The 14754-nt window shown below is 39.5% G+C and overlaps 1 protein-coding gene across 2 annotated transcripts; it reads left to right on the top strand.

The window, feature by feature from the left end:
* Positions 1-5468: 5468 nt before the first annotated feature.
* On the top strand, positions 5469-13902 carry IFNL1 (interferon lambda 1). Of its 2 annotated transcripts, none has more exons than XM_074315895.1 (5): positions 5469-5637; positions 12345-12419; positions 13186-13326; positions 13432-13515; positions 13613-13902. In XM_074315895.1, the coding sequence occupies exons 1-5, from the start codon at positions 5473-5475 to the stop codon at positions 13709-13711; spliced, it is 564 nt and encodes a 187-aa protein (XP_074171996.1). In that variant the 5' UTR covers positions 5469-5472; the 3' UTR covers positions 13712-13902. The 2 variants fall into 2 exon arrangements, with proteins under 2 accessions (XP_074171996.1, XP_074171998.1); XM_074315897.1 differs by having other exon boundaries at positions 5473-5637; positions 12345-12416; positions 13183-13326.
* The last annotated feature ends 852 nt before the right edge of the window (positions 13903-14754 follow it).

The raw sequence follows: 14754 nt of genomic DNA, 5'->3' as shown, positions 1-14754 counted from the left end.
ATTCAAAATAAATTTCCTGTAGACAACATGTAGTTTTTAAAACATATTCTGCCAATCTCTGTCTACATGTAGGCCATTTACATTTAATGTAATTATTGATACGTTAGCACTTAAGTCTGCCATCTTTTTTCTTTCTGTTCCTTTTATTTTTCATTTTTCTGTTTCCTTTTTCCTGCCATCCTGTAGATTACCTGAACATTTTTTAGTGTTCCATTTTGCTTTATCTATAGTGTTTTTTAGTATATCTATTTGTATAGCTTTTTTCAGTGGTTGCTCTAGGATTTCAATATACATATAACTTATCTCTCTGTGACAGTGTTAACATTTTACCATGTCAAATGAAATGTAGACACCTTATTGCTAGTTAGGTCCCTTTAACCTCTCTGCATTATAAATACATAAATATATATTTTAATATGTTGAGAATAACATCAGACAGTAGTATAATTTGCTTTGAAACATCAAACATTATTTGTAAAACTTCAGAGGAGGATAGTCTATTATATTTACCTATATATTTACTTGTTCCCTAAGCCTTTCCTCATTCCTAATGTTCTAAGCCTCCTCTGGCTTTTGTTTTCTTTCTGTTTGAAGAACTTCAGCAATTCTTTTAATACAAGTCCGCTAGTAACAAATTCTATTAGTTTTCTTCATTTTAAAATGTCTTTATTTCACGTTCTTTCCTAAAGAATATTTTCACTGGATAAAAAAGTCTGGATTGACATTTCTTTTCCTTCAGCACTTAAAAAATGTGCCACTTTCTCCTGGACCAATCCACAGTCAAATTGTTCAACCCCTATAAAATGTAATGTGTCATTTCTCTCTGGTTCCTTTCAAGATTCTTTCTTTGTCCTTCATTTTCAGAAGTTTGATTATGATGTTCCTGGATATGAATTTCTTTGCATTTATCCTGTTTAGAATTTATTCAGCTTCTTAAATCTGTAGGTTTATACAGTTTGCCAAATATGGGATGTTTTCAGCCATTATTTCTTCAAATATTTTTTCAGACCTACTTTCTTTCTGTTTTTCTTCTAGAACTTCAGTGATGTGAATGTTAGATCTTTTGTTATCATCACAAAGGTCCCCGAAGCTCCTTTTGTCCCAAAAGGTCCCTTTTAAATTTTAAAAATCTACTTCTCTTTTGTTCACACTTCAATCTATTTACTCTCTGTTGTTCAGAGTGGATAATTTCTATTGGTCTATTATCAAGGTCACTGGTTCCTTTCTATCTTATCCCATTTTTCTATTTAGCCCTTCCAGTGAGTTTTATTTCAGTTAGTGTATTTTTCAGTTCTAAAATTTCAGTTCAGTTCTGTATGTCTTCTATTTTTTTGCTGTGACTTTCTATTTTTTAATTTGTTTCAAGAGTTTTAATGATTGATCATTGAAGCATTTTTACAATAGTTACTTTAAAATTCTCATCAGATAATTCCAACATCTGTGTCATCTTGGTGTTGGCATCTATTTATTGGCTTTTCTCAGTCTATTTAATATTTTCCTGGTTTTTGAGATGATGAGTATAATGAATTATTTTATCTTGTATCCTAGACATTTGGAGTATTATATTGTGAGATTCTAGTCCCTTTTTAAATCTTGTCACTGACAGGGCAATAATTAGAGCTCTGTTCACACATACCCAGGGCCAGTCACCTTGCACAATAGCCGAATCACACGTTTTGGAATTTTGGATAATTTGTTACATATTAATTATATATTTGTTACATGGTAACCAGACACACACACACACACACACACACACACACACACACACACACACGTGTATGTACATGCATTTGTATATAAAGGGGGAGATTGTATGTTATGAATATATGTGTGCATATATAATTCTTTTGTTCCCTGGGCTCCAGAGGCAGTAGAGTAAAAATGGCTACGTAGGATCCTAGGTAGGGTGGGAATTAGAGGTGATAGAACCCAGCCATAGTTTAAGGGATCTGAGAGCTGGGCTATATGGCTGAAGTGGCCAACTCACATGGCTGGCAGTCAACGCCGAGTGAGGGTGGGAGCATGATCTCAGGGTAATCACGGTGGGTGCCTTCCCCAGAGTGAGTCTCAAGAGCACCAAGCAGAAGTCGCCTTGCCTTTTTTGACTTAGCTTCATGGGCCGTGCAGCACCCATAGTTACACATGAGTCACTAAGGGCAGCCTAGATTCAAGGGAAGGGGACAGACCCACTTCTCAGTGGGGGAAGGGTCAAAGACTTATTTTTAAATTACTACAGCCTACCCTCTCTGCCACAAAGCATTTACATTCCTTCCATGTGCAAATTCACACCTCTCTTTCCACAGTCCCAAAAGTCTCATCCATTTTGCATTAGGCTCACCAACAAGGTCCAGGACCACGTCATCTAAATGAGATCCAGGTGTTGAGGAGGCCACACTATTGTGGGGATACAGGAACTCTTGAGCACTTCCTGAGGAAGGGAAACAGGTGCAGCTATTTGGAAGAGCAATAGATGAGTACTTAGAACTGCACTGCCCATTTTGGTAGCCACGAGACACATAAAGCAATTCAATTTAAATTAAAGAAAAATGAAAGAAACTGAAAATTCAGTTCCTCCATTGCACAGCCAAATTTTAAGCACTCAACAGCCACATGTCATTAGCAGCTACTGTATTGGACAGTTCAGATACAGAACACTTCCATCATGGCAGGAAGTCCTGTTGAATAACGCAGACCAGACAATATAAGTACAGGTATGCCCTGCGGCCCAGACATCCTACTCCTGAATATGTCTTAGTTTTGGGTCTTCCAAAAACATGCCCTCAACCGAGGGTGCAGTTGGTTTATTTGGGAAGTGTCCCGAGGAAGCACAAGAGAGTGGGGAAATTAGGACTGAAAGAGAAAAAAGCCAATAAATGGTGCAGGGTCTGGACGACAGTGAGGCAGCTGAGGCATCTAGGGCACTTGCGTGAATCTGAGAGTGAGCGCCGTCTTAAATTTTGCACACTAGGCACGTGGGATTCCTCTCCTTAGTCCCTGCCCTGAAAGGGTTAATGCTGTAAGCAGCTAGATGAAGCTCCTTGTTCCAGGAACCCTTTGAGGATTTAAGGGATCATGTAGAACACACCTCAGAACTGATACACTGAGGAAAAGGGACGCAGAGTATTTATTCACCGGCTCTGACTCTCCCTGGTTGAGGAATGCCCCTGAAGAATTAATCCTGGCACTTCCGGTGTGTTGTGCACGCAGACAGGAGAAAGAGCTCATACAGAAGCAGAACAATACCTGCACGTGAGGTGGGAAGCTGTCAGTATGTGTGGAAACTACCCACCATTTCAACAGGAGCAAGAAAATGAGCTGAGGGCTGTGATGGGGGCATTAGCTGGGGTGCTCTGGTATATCCTAGAAAACCTCCCACAGTGAGGACATGTGAGAGCCTTATGGTGATGGGGAGCTGGAGGCAACCTAAGTGTCCATCACTGGGAGACTAGATAAGAACGGAAAAGTGAAAGTGCTGTGGGCACACCATGGAATACGATGCAGCAATTAGAAGCAGAGGACTTAATGTGCACAGCTATACATCATCTCAGAAATGTACTGTTAAGTTAAAAAAAAAAGGAAGCGATAGAAGAAGATTTATAGCACAATCCCATTTATGTAAATTGGAAACACATATACACACACAAAACCACAAATTATAAAGATATATCAAGTGTATTAAAGAGGGTGCCTGTGAAGGGGAGGGCTGGGAATGGAGATTGGGTATGGGGGCACAGGTAAAATCTTAGAGGGTCTTTCATGGGCCAATTGCGATTCTGTTATGATCTGAAGAATATGATTAATAACTTGCTGTACTTGAGGGCCAAGGAAAAAATAATGAAAAATACAAAGTGCCTGAACATCAAAGCAATTCCTTGTTTGCTACACAAATATTATTACTGTGGGGCGGGGGTTGGGGGGTGGTGGTGGTGATAGCAAAGCAACCAGACTCTGCCTGCCTTCTGGAAGCCCTCCTGACAGCCTTCATACCAGGCAGCTCCTCGGGTCCCCAGCAAATGTTCTTGCCCCAGTGAATGAGGAGCTCCCTACCCTGTCATGTTACCCAGCGGGAGAGAAAGGAGAGCTGGGTGTCTGTGATTCCCAGAGGTGCCCAGCTTCTACTTTGGCTGTATATAGAATAGGGAGGTACTCACATGGGGCTCTTCAAACCCCAGCTCTGCCATTAACCAGCTGTGAGACCTAAGGCAAGACACTTTTCCTTCCTGTGCCTCAGTTTCCTCACAGGTAAAATAGAGATGATCATAAAAATAACTACAGCAGTTCCTCGAATAATGTTGTTTTATTCAATGTCATTGCGTTATAATGTCACTGAGAAGCAAAATCGATTCCCAGCTGGGGGCACTGTCTGTGTGAAGTTTGCACGTTTTCCCCACGTCTGCAAAGGTTTTCTCCAGGGACTTCGATTTCCTCCCAACTATTGGTCCGAATTTTCCCAGTATGAGTAAGTGTGGGTGTGTGTGAGTGGCCCTGCAATGAAGGGCTCCTGTCCAGGGTGGGTACCACCTTGCACCCTGAGCTGCCAAAAGAGGCTCCAGCCACCTGTGACCCTGCAAAGCAGGCCGGAAAATCATGATTTTACTTGTTTTTATTAACCTTTCTTTAATGTATGGATAGCTCACATTTATTTCAATGTTTAATATTAGCAGTGTTTTGGCGTGGCAGGTTAAATCAGTTGGTTAGAGAGTGGTGCTCTTAACAACAAGGTTGTAGTTTCGATCCCCACATGGGCCACTGTGAGTTGTGCCCTCCACAGCTAGATTGAAACAACTACTTGATTTGGAGCTGATAGGCCCTGGAAAAACACACTTAAAATAAATAAAAGTTTTAAATATATATATATATATATATTAGAAGTGTTTTGGATCTTTATTTACAAGTTTGGTGATATTTTTGTGACCAGAAATATGCCGTAGCAATTTAACTCTTGTTTATATCAATTAGCCTACAGTCAAATTGATTTCGTTAGATGGGTTCCAAGAACCTGCCAATGACATTAAGTAAGGATTTATTGTCCTCACAGGAATGTTCGAAGCATAAACCATGCTTAAAACAGGGGAGGAAGCTTCCTCTCTGCCACTCAGGCAGGCTCACCCTTACTCACCCCGCCCAGCCCCTGCCCCGCTGTGATAGCTGCCTATCTGTCTACCTGCCACAGCTCCCCAAAGTCCCAAAGACTCCTAAACTAGGCTCAGGAATTTCTCAGGCTCCCTCCTGGGATTGATTTCAGTTTCCCTTTCCTTCAAGGCAGAGCTCTGTGCTCACCTGGCCCCACCCACACCTGTGAGCTCACCTGGCTCAGCAGCTGGCCCCACCCACTCATGCCTTTTCAACCCAACGTTAACATCGAAATTTCCACTTGCTTTTTCACTTTACACACATCATCCAGGATTGCTCATTCAGCTTGGTTAAAAAGCCAAGCCATGCAGCTGAGGAAGCATTTGCGATTTTGCCATGCTTGCAACTTGGTTCCTCGTGCTTGTAGCCTTAGAGCTGGGCTTGGCCAGAGCAGGCCCTGTCCCTATTTCCACCTCAACCAGGACGGGCTGTGACATTGGAAAGTTCAAATCTCTGCTGCCAACAGAATGGAAAGCCTTCAAGAAAGCCAAAGATACCTTGGTGAGTACCTATTGCTTTTTTTTTAAATTGAGATATAATTGACATGCAACATTATAATAGTTTGGGGTGTACCACATAGTGATTTGATACTTGTATATATTGCTAAATAATCACCACAATGTCTAGGTAACATCCCTCACTGTATATAGTTACAGAATTGTTTTTTTCTTGTGATGAGAACTTTTTTCTTTCAGTCTTGCATTTAACTTTCTTGTTAAATTCCCTTACTAATTCTATAGTTTGCCATAGATTGTTTTAGTTTTTCTCCATAAATAGACATGTCAAATGCAAATGAGTTTTATTCTTCCTTTCCATTCATTATACCTCTTATTTATCTTGCTTTATTAAACTGACTAGAACCTTAATACATGTTAAATGAAGTGAGAATAGTGAATATCTTTGTCTTGTTCCCGAACTCAGGGAGAAAGTGATATTTCACTATCCATTCATATATTGATGGACACTGAGGTTGCTTCCATATCTTGGCTATTATAATTAATGCTGTAGTAAACATAGGGGTGCATATATCTTTTCAAATTAGGGTTTTTGTTTTCTTTGGATAAATACCCAGAAGCAGAATTATTGGATCATATGGCAGCTTTATTTTTAATTTTGTGAGGCAGCTCTGTGCTGTTTCTATAGTGGCTGCACTCATTTACAATCCCACCAATAGCATACGAGGGTTTCCTTTTTTCCACATCCTCACCAGCACTTGTTATTTGTTGATTTTTTTGATGCTAGCCATTCTAACAGGTGTGAGGTGTCACGGTGGTTTTAATTTGCATTTCCCTGATGATTAGTGACGATGAGGATTTTTTCATGTCTGTTGGCATCTGTGTATCTTCTTTGGGGAAATACCTATTCAGATCCTCTGACCATTTTTTTCATTGGATTGTTTTGGTGGGTTTTAATTTTTTTGGTGTTAAATTGTATGAGATCTTTATATTTTTTTGGATATTAACCCCTTATCAAATATATAATTTGCAAATATCTTCTCCCATTTAGTAGGTCGTCTTTTTGTTTTGTTGATGGTTCCCTTTGCTGTGCAAAAACTTTTTAGTTTGATGTAGTCCTGTTTGTTTATTTTTTCTTTTGTTGCCCTTGCCCAAGGAGATATATCCAAAAACAGACTGCTAACACCAATATCAAAGACTTCACTGATTATGTTTTCTTCTAGGAGTTTTATGGTTTCAGGTCATACATTTAAGCTTTTATTTCACTTTGAGTTTATTTTTGTACATGGTATAATAAAGTAGTCTGATTTCTTTTCTTTTCTTTTTTTTTTTTTTTGCATTCTTTTTTTACCCCCTTTCTTCTGCCTCCCCCCACACTCCAGTTCAAGCCACTGTTTCTCAGTGTAGTTGTGTAGGACACAGTCCCTTGGCCCATGCTGGTATTATGAGCCTTGCACTCCCCTGGCTGATTTCCAGTCATCGATGGTTCACTCACAGCAGCGCATGGCAGCACACTGTAGCCTGCGGCAGCACACAACGACCCATGCCAACCTCCAGCTGCTCAGCGCAGCCCAGCTCCAGGCAGAGCTGTCGTTCACAATCTTAGCTGTAGAGGGCGCAGCTCACTGGCCCATGAGGGAATGGAACAGGCTACCTGGGCGTTAGGAGCATGGCGCTCCAAACACCTGAGCCACCTGTTCCGTGCCTTTTTCATTTTTTCCCCCATGTATTTGTCCAGTTTTCCCAACAACACTTATTGAAGAGACTATCTTTACCGTATTGTATATCCTTGCCTCCTTTGTCATAGATTTATTGACCATATAAGCAAGGATTTCTTTCTGGGACACCTATTCTATCCATTGATCTATATATCTGTTTTTATGCCAGCATCATACTATTTTGATTATTGTACTTTTGTAGTACAGTTTGATATCAGGGAGTCTGATAGCTCCCACTTTGATCTTTCTCAAAATTTTCTTTTCTTTTCTTTTTCTTTTTTGGCTATTTGGGATCTTTTCCACATAAATTTTAGGATTAGTTGTTTTAGTTCTGAGAAGAATGTCATTGGTATTTGTAATAGGGATTGCATTGAATCTGTATATTGCTTTAGGCAATAAGAACATTTAATAATATTAATCCTTTCAATACATGAGCATGGTATATCCTTCCATTTATTTGTATCCTCTTCAATTTATTTCTTCAGTGTCTTACAGTTTTCTAAGTGCAGGTCTTTCACCTTTTTGGGTAAATTTATTCATAGGTATTTTATGCTTTTTGATGCATTGTAAATGGGATTTTTTTCTTAATTACTCCTGATTATTTGTTATTGGTGTATAGAAACACAACAGGTTTCTGTATGTTGATTCTGTATCCTGCAAAAATGAATTCATTTATTAGTTCTAATAGGTTTTTTTTGGGGGGGTGGATTCTTTAGTATATATAGTATCATGTCATCTACAAATAATGAGAGTTTTATGTCTTCCTTTCCAATTTGGATGTCTTTTATTTCTTTTTCTTGTCTGATTGCTGTGGCCAGGAATTCCAATACTATGTTGAATAGAAGTGGTGATAGTTGGCACCCTTGTATTGTTTCTGATCTTAGAGGAAAAGCTTTAATATTTTCACCATTAATTATAATATTAGCTGTGGGTTTATCATATATAGCCTTTATTACGTTGAGATGTGTTCCTTCTATACCTGCTTTATTGAGAGGTTTAATCATAAAAACATGTTGAATTTTGTCATATGCTTTTTCTGCATCTATTGAGATGATCATATAGCTTTATCCTTCCTTTTGTTAATGTGATTTATCACATTGATTGATTTATGTATATTGAACCATCCTTGTATCCCTGGGATAAATCCCACTTGGTCATGGTGTATGATCCTTTTAATGTATTGCTGAAACCAGTTTGCTAATATTTTGTTGAGAATTTTTGCATCTATGTTCATCAAGGATATTGACCTGTAATTATCATTTTGTAATATCTTTGTTTTTTGGTATAGGAGTAATGCTGGCCTCATAAAATGAGTTTGGAAGTATTCCTTCCTCTTCAATTACTTGAAACAGTTTAAGAAGCATAGGCATTAATGTTTCTTTAAATGTTTGGTAGAATTCACCTGTGAAGCCATGTGGTCCTTTTATTTGTTAGGAGTTTTTTTTCTGCTTCAATTTCACTGCTAGTAATTTGTCTTTTAGATTTTGTATTTTTTCCTGGTTCAGTCTTGGAAAGTTATATAGTTCTAGAAATTTATCCATTTCTTCTAGACTATCAAATTTATTGTCCATACTATACTTTAATGGGTCTTTGTATTTTTGGTATCTGTTGTAATTTCTTTTTTATTTATGGTTTTATTTACATGGGCTTTCTCTTTTTTTGTTGATGAGTTTGGCTAAAAGTTTATCGATTTTGTTTATCTTTTCAGTGAACCAGCTCTTAGTTTCATTGATCTTTGCTACTGTGTTTTTAATTTCTATTTTGTTTATTTCCACTGTGGTCTTAATTATCTCCTTCCTTCTGTTTACTTTAGGTTTTGTTTGTTCTTCTTTTTCTAGTTCATTTAGGTATAAAGTGAGATTGTTTGTTTGGAATTTTTCTCATTTCTTGAGGTTAGCCTGTATAGCTACGAACTTCCCTCTTGGAATGGCTTTAGCTGCATCCCATAAATTTTGAAAAATTGTGTTTCATTTTCCTTTGTCTCAAGGTAGTTTTTGAGTTCCTGTTTGATTTGATCCATTGGTTGTGTAGTAGCATGTTATTTAGTCTCTATGTATTTGTGTTTTTTCCAAGTTTCTTCCTGTAGTTGATTTCTAGTTTCAAGTTATTGTGGCCATAAAAGATGCTTTATATGATTTCAATCTTCTTAAATTTACTGAGGCTTATTGTATGACCTAATATGTTATCTGTCCTGGAAATACTTGGAAAAATAAAAGTGTATTCTGCAGTTTTGGATTAAATGTTCAATAAATATCTGTTAAGTCAATCTAATCTAATATGACATTTAAGGCTATTATTTCCTTATATGATAAATCTTCTGTTTGGATGGTCTATCCATAGATGTGAGTGGGGTATTAAAATCCCCTATTATTGTATACTGTGAATTTCTCCCTTTATGTCCATTAATATTTGCTTTATATATCTATGTGCTCTTATGTTGGGCGTGTGGATATTTATGATTGTTATATCTGCTTGTTGGATTGACCCCTTTATAATTATATGATGTCCTTTTTTGTCCATTATATGTCTATGTCTATTATAATTATATGATGTCCTTCTTTGTCTATAGTTTTTGTTTTAAAGTCTGTTGTATCTGATATTTCTACCCCAGCTTTCTTTTCATTTTTATTTGCATAGAATATCTTTTTCTATCCCTTCACTTTCAGTCTGTATGTGTCTTTCAATTTGAAGCAAGACTCTTGTAAGCAGCATATAGATGGGTCATGTTTTTTAATCCATGCAGCCACCCTATATCTTTTTACTGGAGCATTAATCCATCTACATTTAAAATAATTGTTGATAAGTATGTACTTATTGCCATTTTGTTCATTGTATTTTAATTGTTTTTATGGTTCTCCTCTGTTTCTTTCTTTTTCTCTTAATCTCTCCCCTTATGATTTACTGGTTTTCTTTAGTGTTTTGTTTGGGTTCCTTTCTCTATTCTTTTTGTATCTTTTATAGGTTTTTGGTTTATGGTTATCATGAGGTTTATGGATATCATTCTATGTCTATAGCAGTCTATTTTATGCTAATAGGCATTTAAGTTAAAATATATTATAAAACTACTACATTTTTATTCCCCCCTCTATGCTTTATGTTTTTGAGGTCACATTTTAGATTGTTCTGTGTATCTCCTAAGTGTTTATTGTAGTTTGAGTTGAGTTTGGTAATTCTGTCTTTTGATACACTGTATTTATTAAATATTTGACTTTACCTGTGAAATTTTCTTCCCCCTTCCTCACATTTTCTTATTTCTGGTTATGGCTTTCCCTTTTCTGCTTAAAGACCCCTTAACATTTCTTGTAAAGCTGGTTTAATGGCTATGAACTCTGGTTTTTTGCTTGTCCTGGAAACTCCTTATATCTCCTTCAATTCTGAATAATAACCTTGTTAGGTAAATTATTCTAGGTTGAAGGTTCCTTTCTTTCAGTACTTTAAAGGTGTTTTGTCACTCTTTTCTGGCCTGTAAAGTTGTTGCTGAGCAATCCTCTGATAGCCTTACGGCATTTCCTTTACATATAACTAGTTGCTTTCCTCTTGCTGCCTTCAAAATTGTCTATTTATCTTTTGCCATTTTAAATACAGTATGTCCTGGTGTGGGTCTCTGTGGGTTCATTTTGTTTGGAACTCTCTGTGCTTCATGGACCTGAATGTCTTTTTCCTTTCCCAGTTTAAAAGAGTTTTCAGCCATTATTTCTTCAAAAAAAGTTTCTGTTCCTCTCTCTCTCTTTCTTCTCCTTTTGGGATTCCTATAATGCCAATGTTTGTGAGCTTGATGTTGTCCCCAAGGTCTCTTAAACTGTCCTCTTTTTTAAAATTCTTTTTTCTTTTTGCTCTTCTGATTGATTGATTTTCATTAATCTGTCTTCCAGGTTGCTGGTCCATTCTTCTGCATTAGCTAATCTGGTGTTGATTCCTTCTAATTTGCTTTTGGTTTCAGTTACTGTATTCTTCAGTTCTGCTTGATTCTTTATTATACTTTTTAACTCTTTGTTGAAATTCTCCCTAACTTCCTCTATTCCAGTCTCAAGTTTGGTAAGCATCCTTACGACTGTGTGTGTGTGTGTGTGTGTGTGTGTGTGTGTGTGTGTGTGTGAATTCTTTATCAGGCAAATTATTTATCTCCATTTCCTTAGGGTTTTTATTCGCCTCCCACCCCAGGGATTTTTTTTTTTTTTTGGTACCTTCATTTGAGACATATTTTTCTGTCTTTATTTTCATTTTGTTTGATTTTCTACGTTTATATGAATTGGACAAAATAGCTCTCTCCCAGTCTTGAAAAAATGGCCTTGTGTAGAAGTGAACTTTGTATAGGCTGTCTGTGCTGGGTGGTTTTGGCAGGCCAGTTGGAGCCAAGCAAGTGCCTACAGCATCTAAAGTGCTCGCCTATCAAGCTAAAGCTGCTCCAGGTGGGAGGCTAGGTGCCTGTTGTAATGCCCTGTTGATCTTGCTTGCTACCTTTGTTCAGAGCCGAAATGGGCTCCAGGCAGTGTGGCTGGAAACATGCTGCATTGACCTTGCAGGTAGGCCAGAGCACCCAAATGGAGCTCCTGCCTACCCTACTGAGACAGAGGGGAACATAAACAATGGTGTTCTCACTTGCACCTCCAATCCCAGAGAGTTCCCACAGTTTCCTAGCATTTTCTATTCAGTCTCTTTTCCTCATTTATTGTTTAGAAGCTGTTCATTCAGCCCTCAGTTGTCTCTCAAGAGTAATTATTCTATATATAGGTGTATATTTCAGTGTGCTCCTGGAAGGGTGAGAGTTCAGCATCCTCCTATGCTGCCACCATCTTGGATCTGTGAGCTATTGTTGTAGGCTAACCCCAACCCCTCCTACTTTGGCCAAGCTGCTACCCTGCTACTGTGAACTAACCTCTGTCCTCCTCGTATGGGTGAGCATTTAGTTGTTCAGCTATGGTTAATCTCTATCATTTCTACCATAGATTAAAGTCAAGCTCTCCTGCTACACCTTCATCCTTGCTCCTATGGGCTAGCATCCTACTTTTGGCTAACCTCTGCTCTTGCTCTCCAGGAAAATTCACTGAAACCTCAGAGCTGCTGCTTCAGCCTCTTCCCCAGGAACTGGGAACTGACACAGCTGCAAGTGAGTTGAAACTGAGGCCACCCTTACCCTCACCTGGCCCCTCTTCGTCTCTCCTTAAGTGCCCCCCCCACCTTTATCTCATCTGTCCTTCCCTCTGTTTGGTCTCATCTCACCTGTCCTGTGCCCCTGTCCATCTTCAAATGCTCCTTTGACTCTGTCCCTCCCTGGGTCCCTTTTGTCCATCTTACTTTCCTTCTCATTTCTCTCTTCTTTTTTCTCCTGGGGTCTGTCCCCTCACCTGTTCCCCTTCCCCCACCCAACTTGTCGCTGTCTACTCTCAATAGTGATTCCCTTTTCCCCTCTCACCTGTCCTATTCACCACTGATTCTCACCTATGTCCCTCATCATGTTTCTTCCTCTGAGATTTTCCCAACGTACACTCCTCCTTCATCCACCCTTCTCACCGAGGCATCTAACTGTCCCCCTCTCACCTGCCTCCCTAACCTGTTATCTTCTCACCCGTCCCCATTCCATGTCCCTCAAACCTCTGTGACCTCCATGAATCACCTTTCATTAGTCTCCATTTCACTTTTTCGCCTCTCTTCCCTTATCTTTTTGCCTTACCTATATCCTCTGTATCTGCATCCTTCCTCATGTGTTCCCTCTCACCTGTCCTATAACCTGTCCCCATCACATGTGCCCTTATCACCTGCCCTCCTTTCCTGTACTTCCTACTTGTCCCCACTTAACTGGACCTTCTCGCCTATCCTTCCTCACCATTACACCTCACCTGCCTCCTCACCTGTTCTTTCTCACTTACCCTCAGATATGGGAGCGCCCTGTGGCCTTGGAGGCGGAGCTGGCCCTGACACTGAAGGTCCTGGAGACCATGCCTGACTTATCTCTAGGGGACATCCTGGACCAGCCCCTTCACACACTGCACCACATCCACTCTGAGCTCCAGGCCTGTGTGAGTGCTCGGGACACCTAGGCCATGTCTGTAGGCTCTGGGCATATGGGATCTCATTCCTCTGTCCCAGGCCCTGCCTCTCACAGCACCCTCTTCTGCCCACAGATCTTACCTCAGCCTGCAACAGACTCCAGGCCCCATGGCCTCCTCTACCACTGGCTACACCGGCTCCAGAAGGCCCCCAAAAAGGTGAGTTATCCAGAAGGAGGATGAATGTCTGGGCTCTGGATAAGGAAGGAGGCTGATGCCCGGGCAATGGGAAACCATGTTCTGATCTCTCTCACAGGTGTCTCAAGAATGCCTTCAATGCACTGTCACATTCAACCTCTTCCGGCTCCTCACACGGGACCTGAATTGTGTAGCCAAGGGAGATCTGTGTGTCTGAGAACCTGGACCCACCCCTAGCTCATCTGGGAGCCCAGACCTTATTTAAGCACTAAACCCCACCCCTGCCTTAAGTTATTTCCCTTCACCCCTTATTTATGGAGCTGCAGCCCTGACTCGGGCCTGAAAGAAATGTTTATTTTTCTACTTTTATACAATATGTTCAAATAAACAACAAAGAATTGGAACCTTCTGTGATTAGTGAATCCTTGAGTATATGTGTGACTGTGGATAGCTGTATGGTGCAGGCAAAATTTGTGACTGGTTGTGTATATTTGTATGTGCTTGACCTCTGTGACTATGTGTATATATATCCAAGTGAACGTGCTTGAAAATGAGTCTAACTGAAGGTGCATATCTCTCTTTTCCATGTATACGTAGGATAGATGGAAGTCTGTATCAATCAGGATACTTTATCCTATAATAAGTATCAGAAACCAAACTCAAATAAGTAGAATGAAAATGAGTTTATTATCCCACATAACAAAAATTCAGTTGGCAGGGAAGTTCTAAGACTGATTCATTCATTCAATAATGTCATTGGGGAACTAGGTTCCTCCTATTTCTGTTGACTGACTCTTACTCTGGTTACCTCATGGTCTCAAGACGGCAGCCACAGCTCCAGCTGTCACACATGAACAACATCCTCCAAGTCATAACAAACCACCCCAAACCTAATGGAATAAAACAACAACCATCTTATTATGCTCACAGATTCTATGGGTCACGAATTTGGACAATGCTTTGTGTGGATAGCTTGCCTTTGCTCCACAATGTTTAGGGTCTTGATTCTTCCGCAGTTCTTAAAAGCAAGGAAAACCTTTCAGAGACACTCCCTATTGGATGTGCATGCTTGTCTCATTGGCTAGAATTTAGTCACATGCCCAAGCCTAACCCAATCACTGGCAAAGAAGAGGTAATTACAGAGATAGTGTTAGACTAACCAAGATCTACCTCTAAGGCTAGGGAAAATATACCCCAGGGAGAGTGAATACCTGAATAAATTTAGAGCTCTACCATCAGGAAAAAGGTGGGAGATGGACC

This window comes from Rhinolophus sinicus, linkage group LG11 (genome assembly GCF_036562045.2).
Source record: "Rhinolophus sinicus isolate RSC01 linkage group LG11, ASM3656204v1, whole genome shotgun sequence".
Lineage (NCBI taxonomy): Eukaryota > Metazoa > Chordata > Mammalia > Chiroptera > Rhinolophidae > Rhinolophus > Rhinolophus sinicus.
Note: the sequence above shows the minus strand (reverse complement) of the source record. Positions and strands in the feature narration are given on the sequence as shown.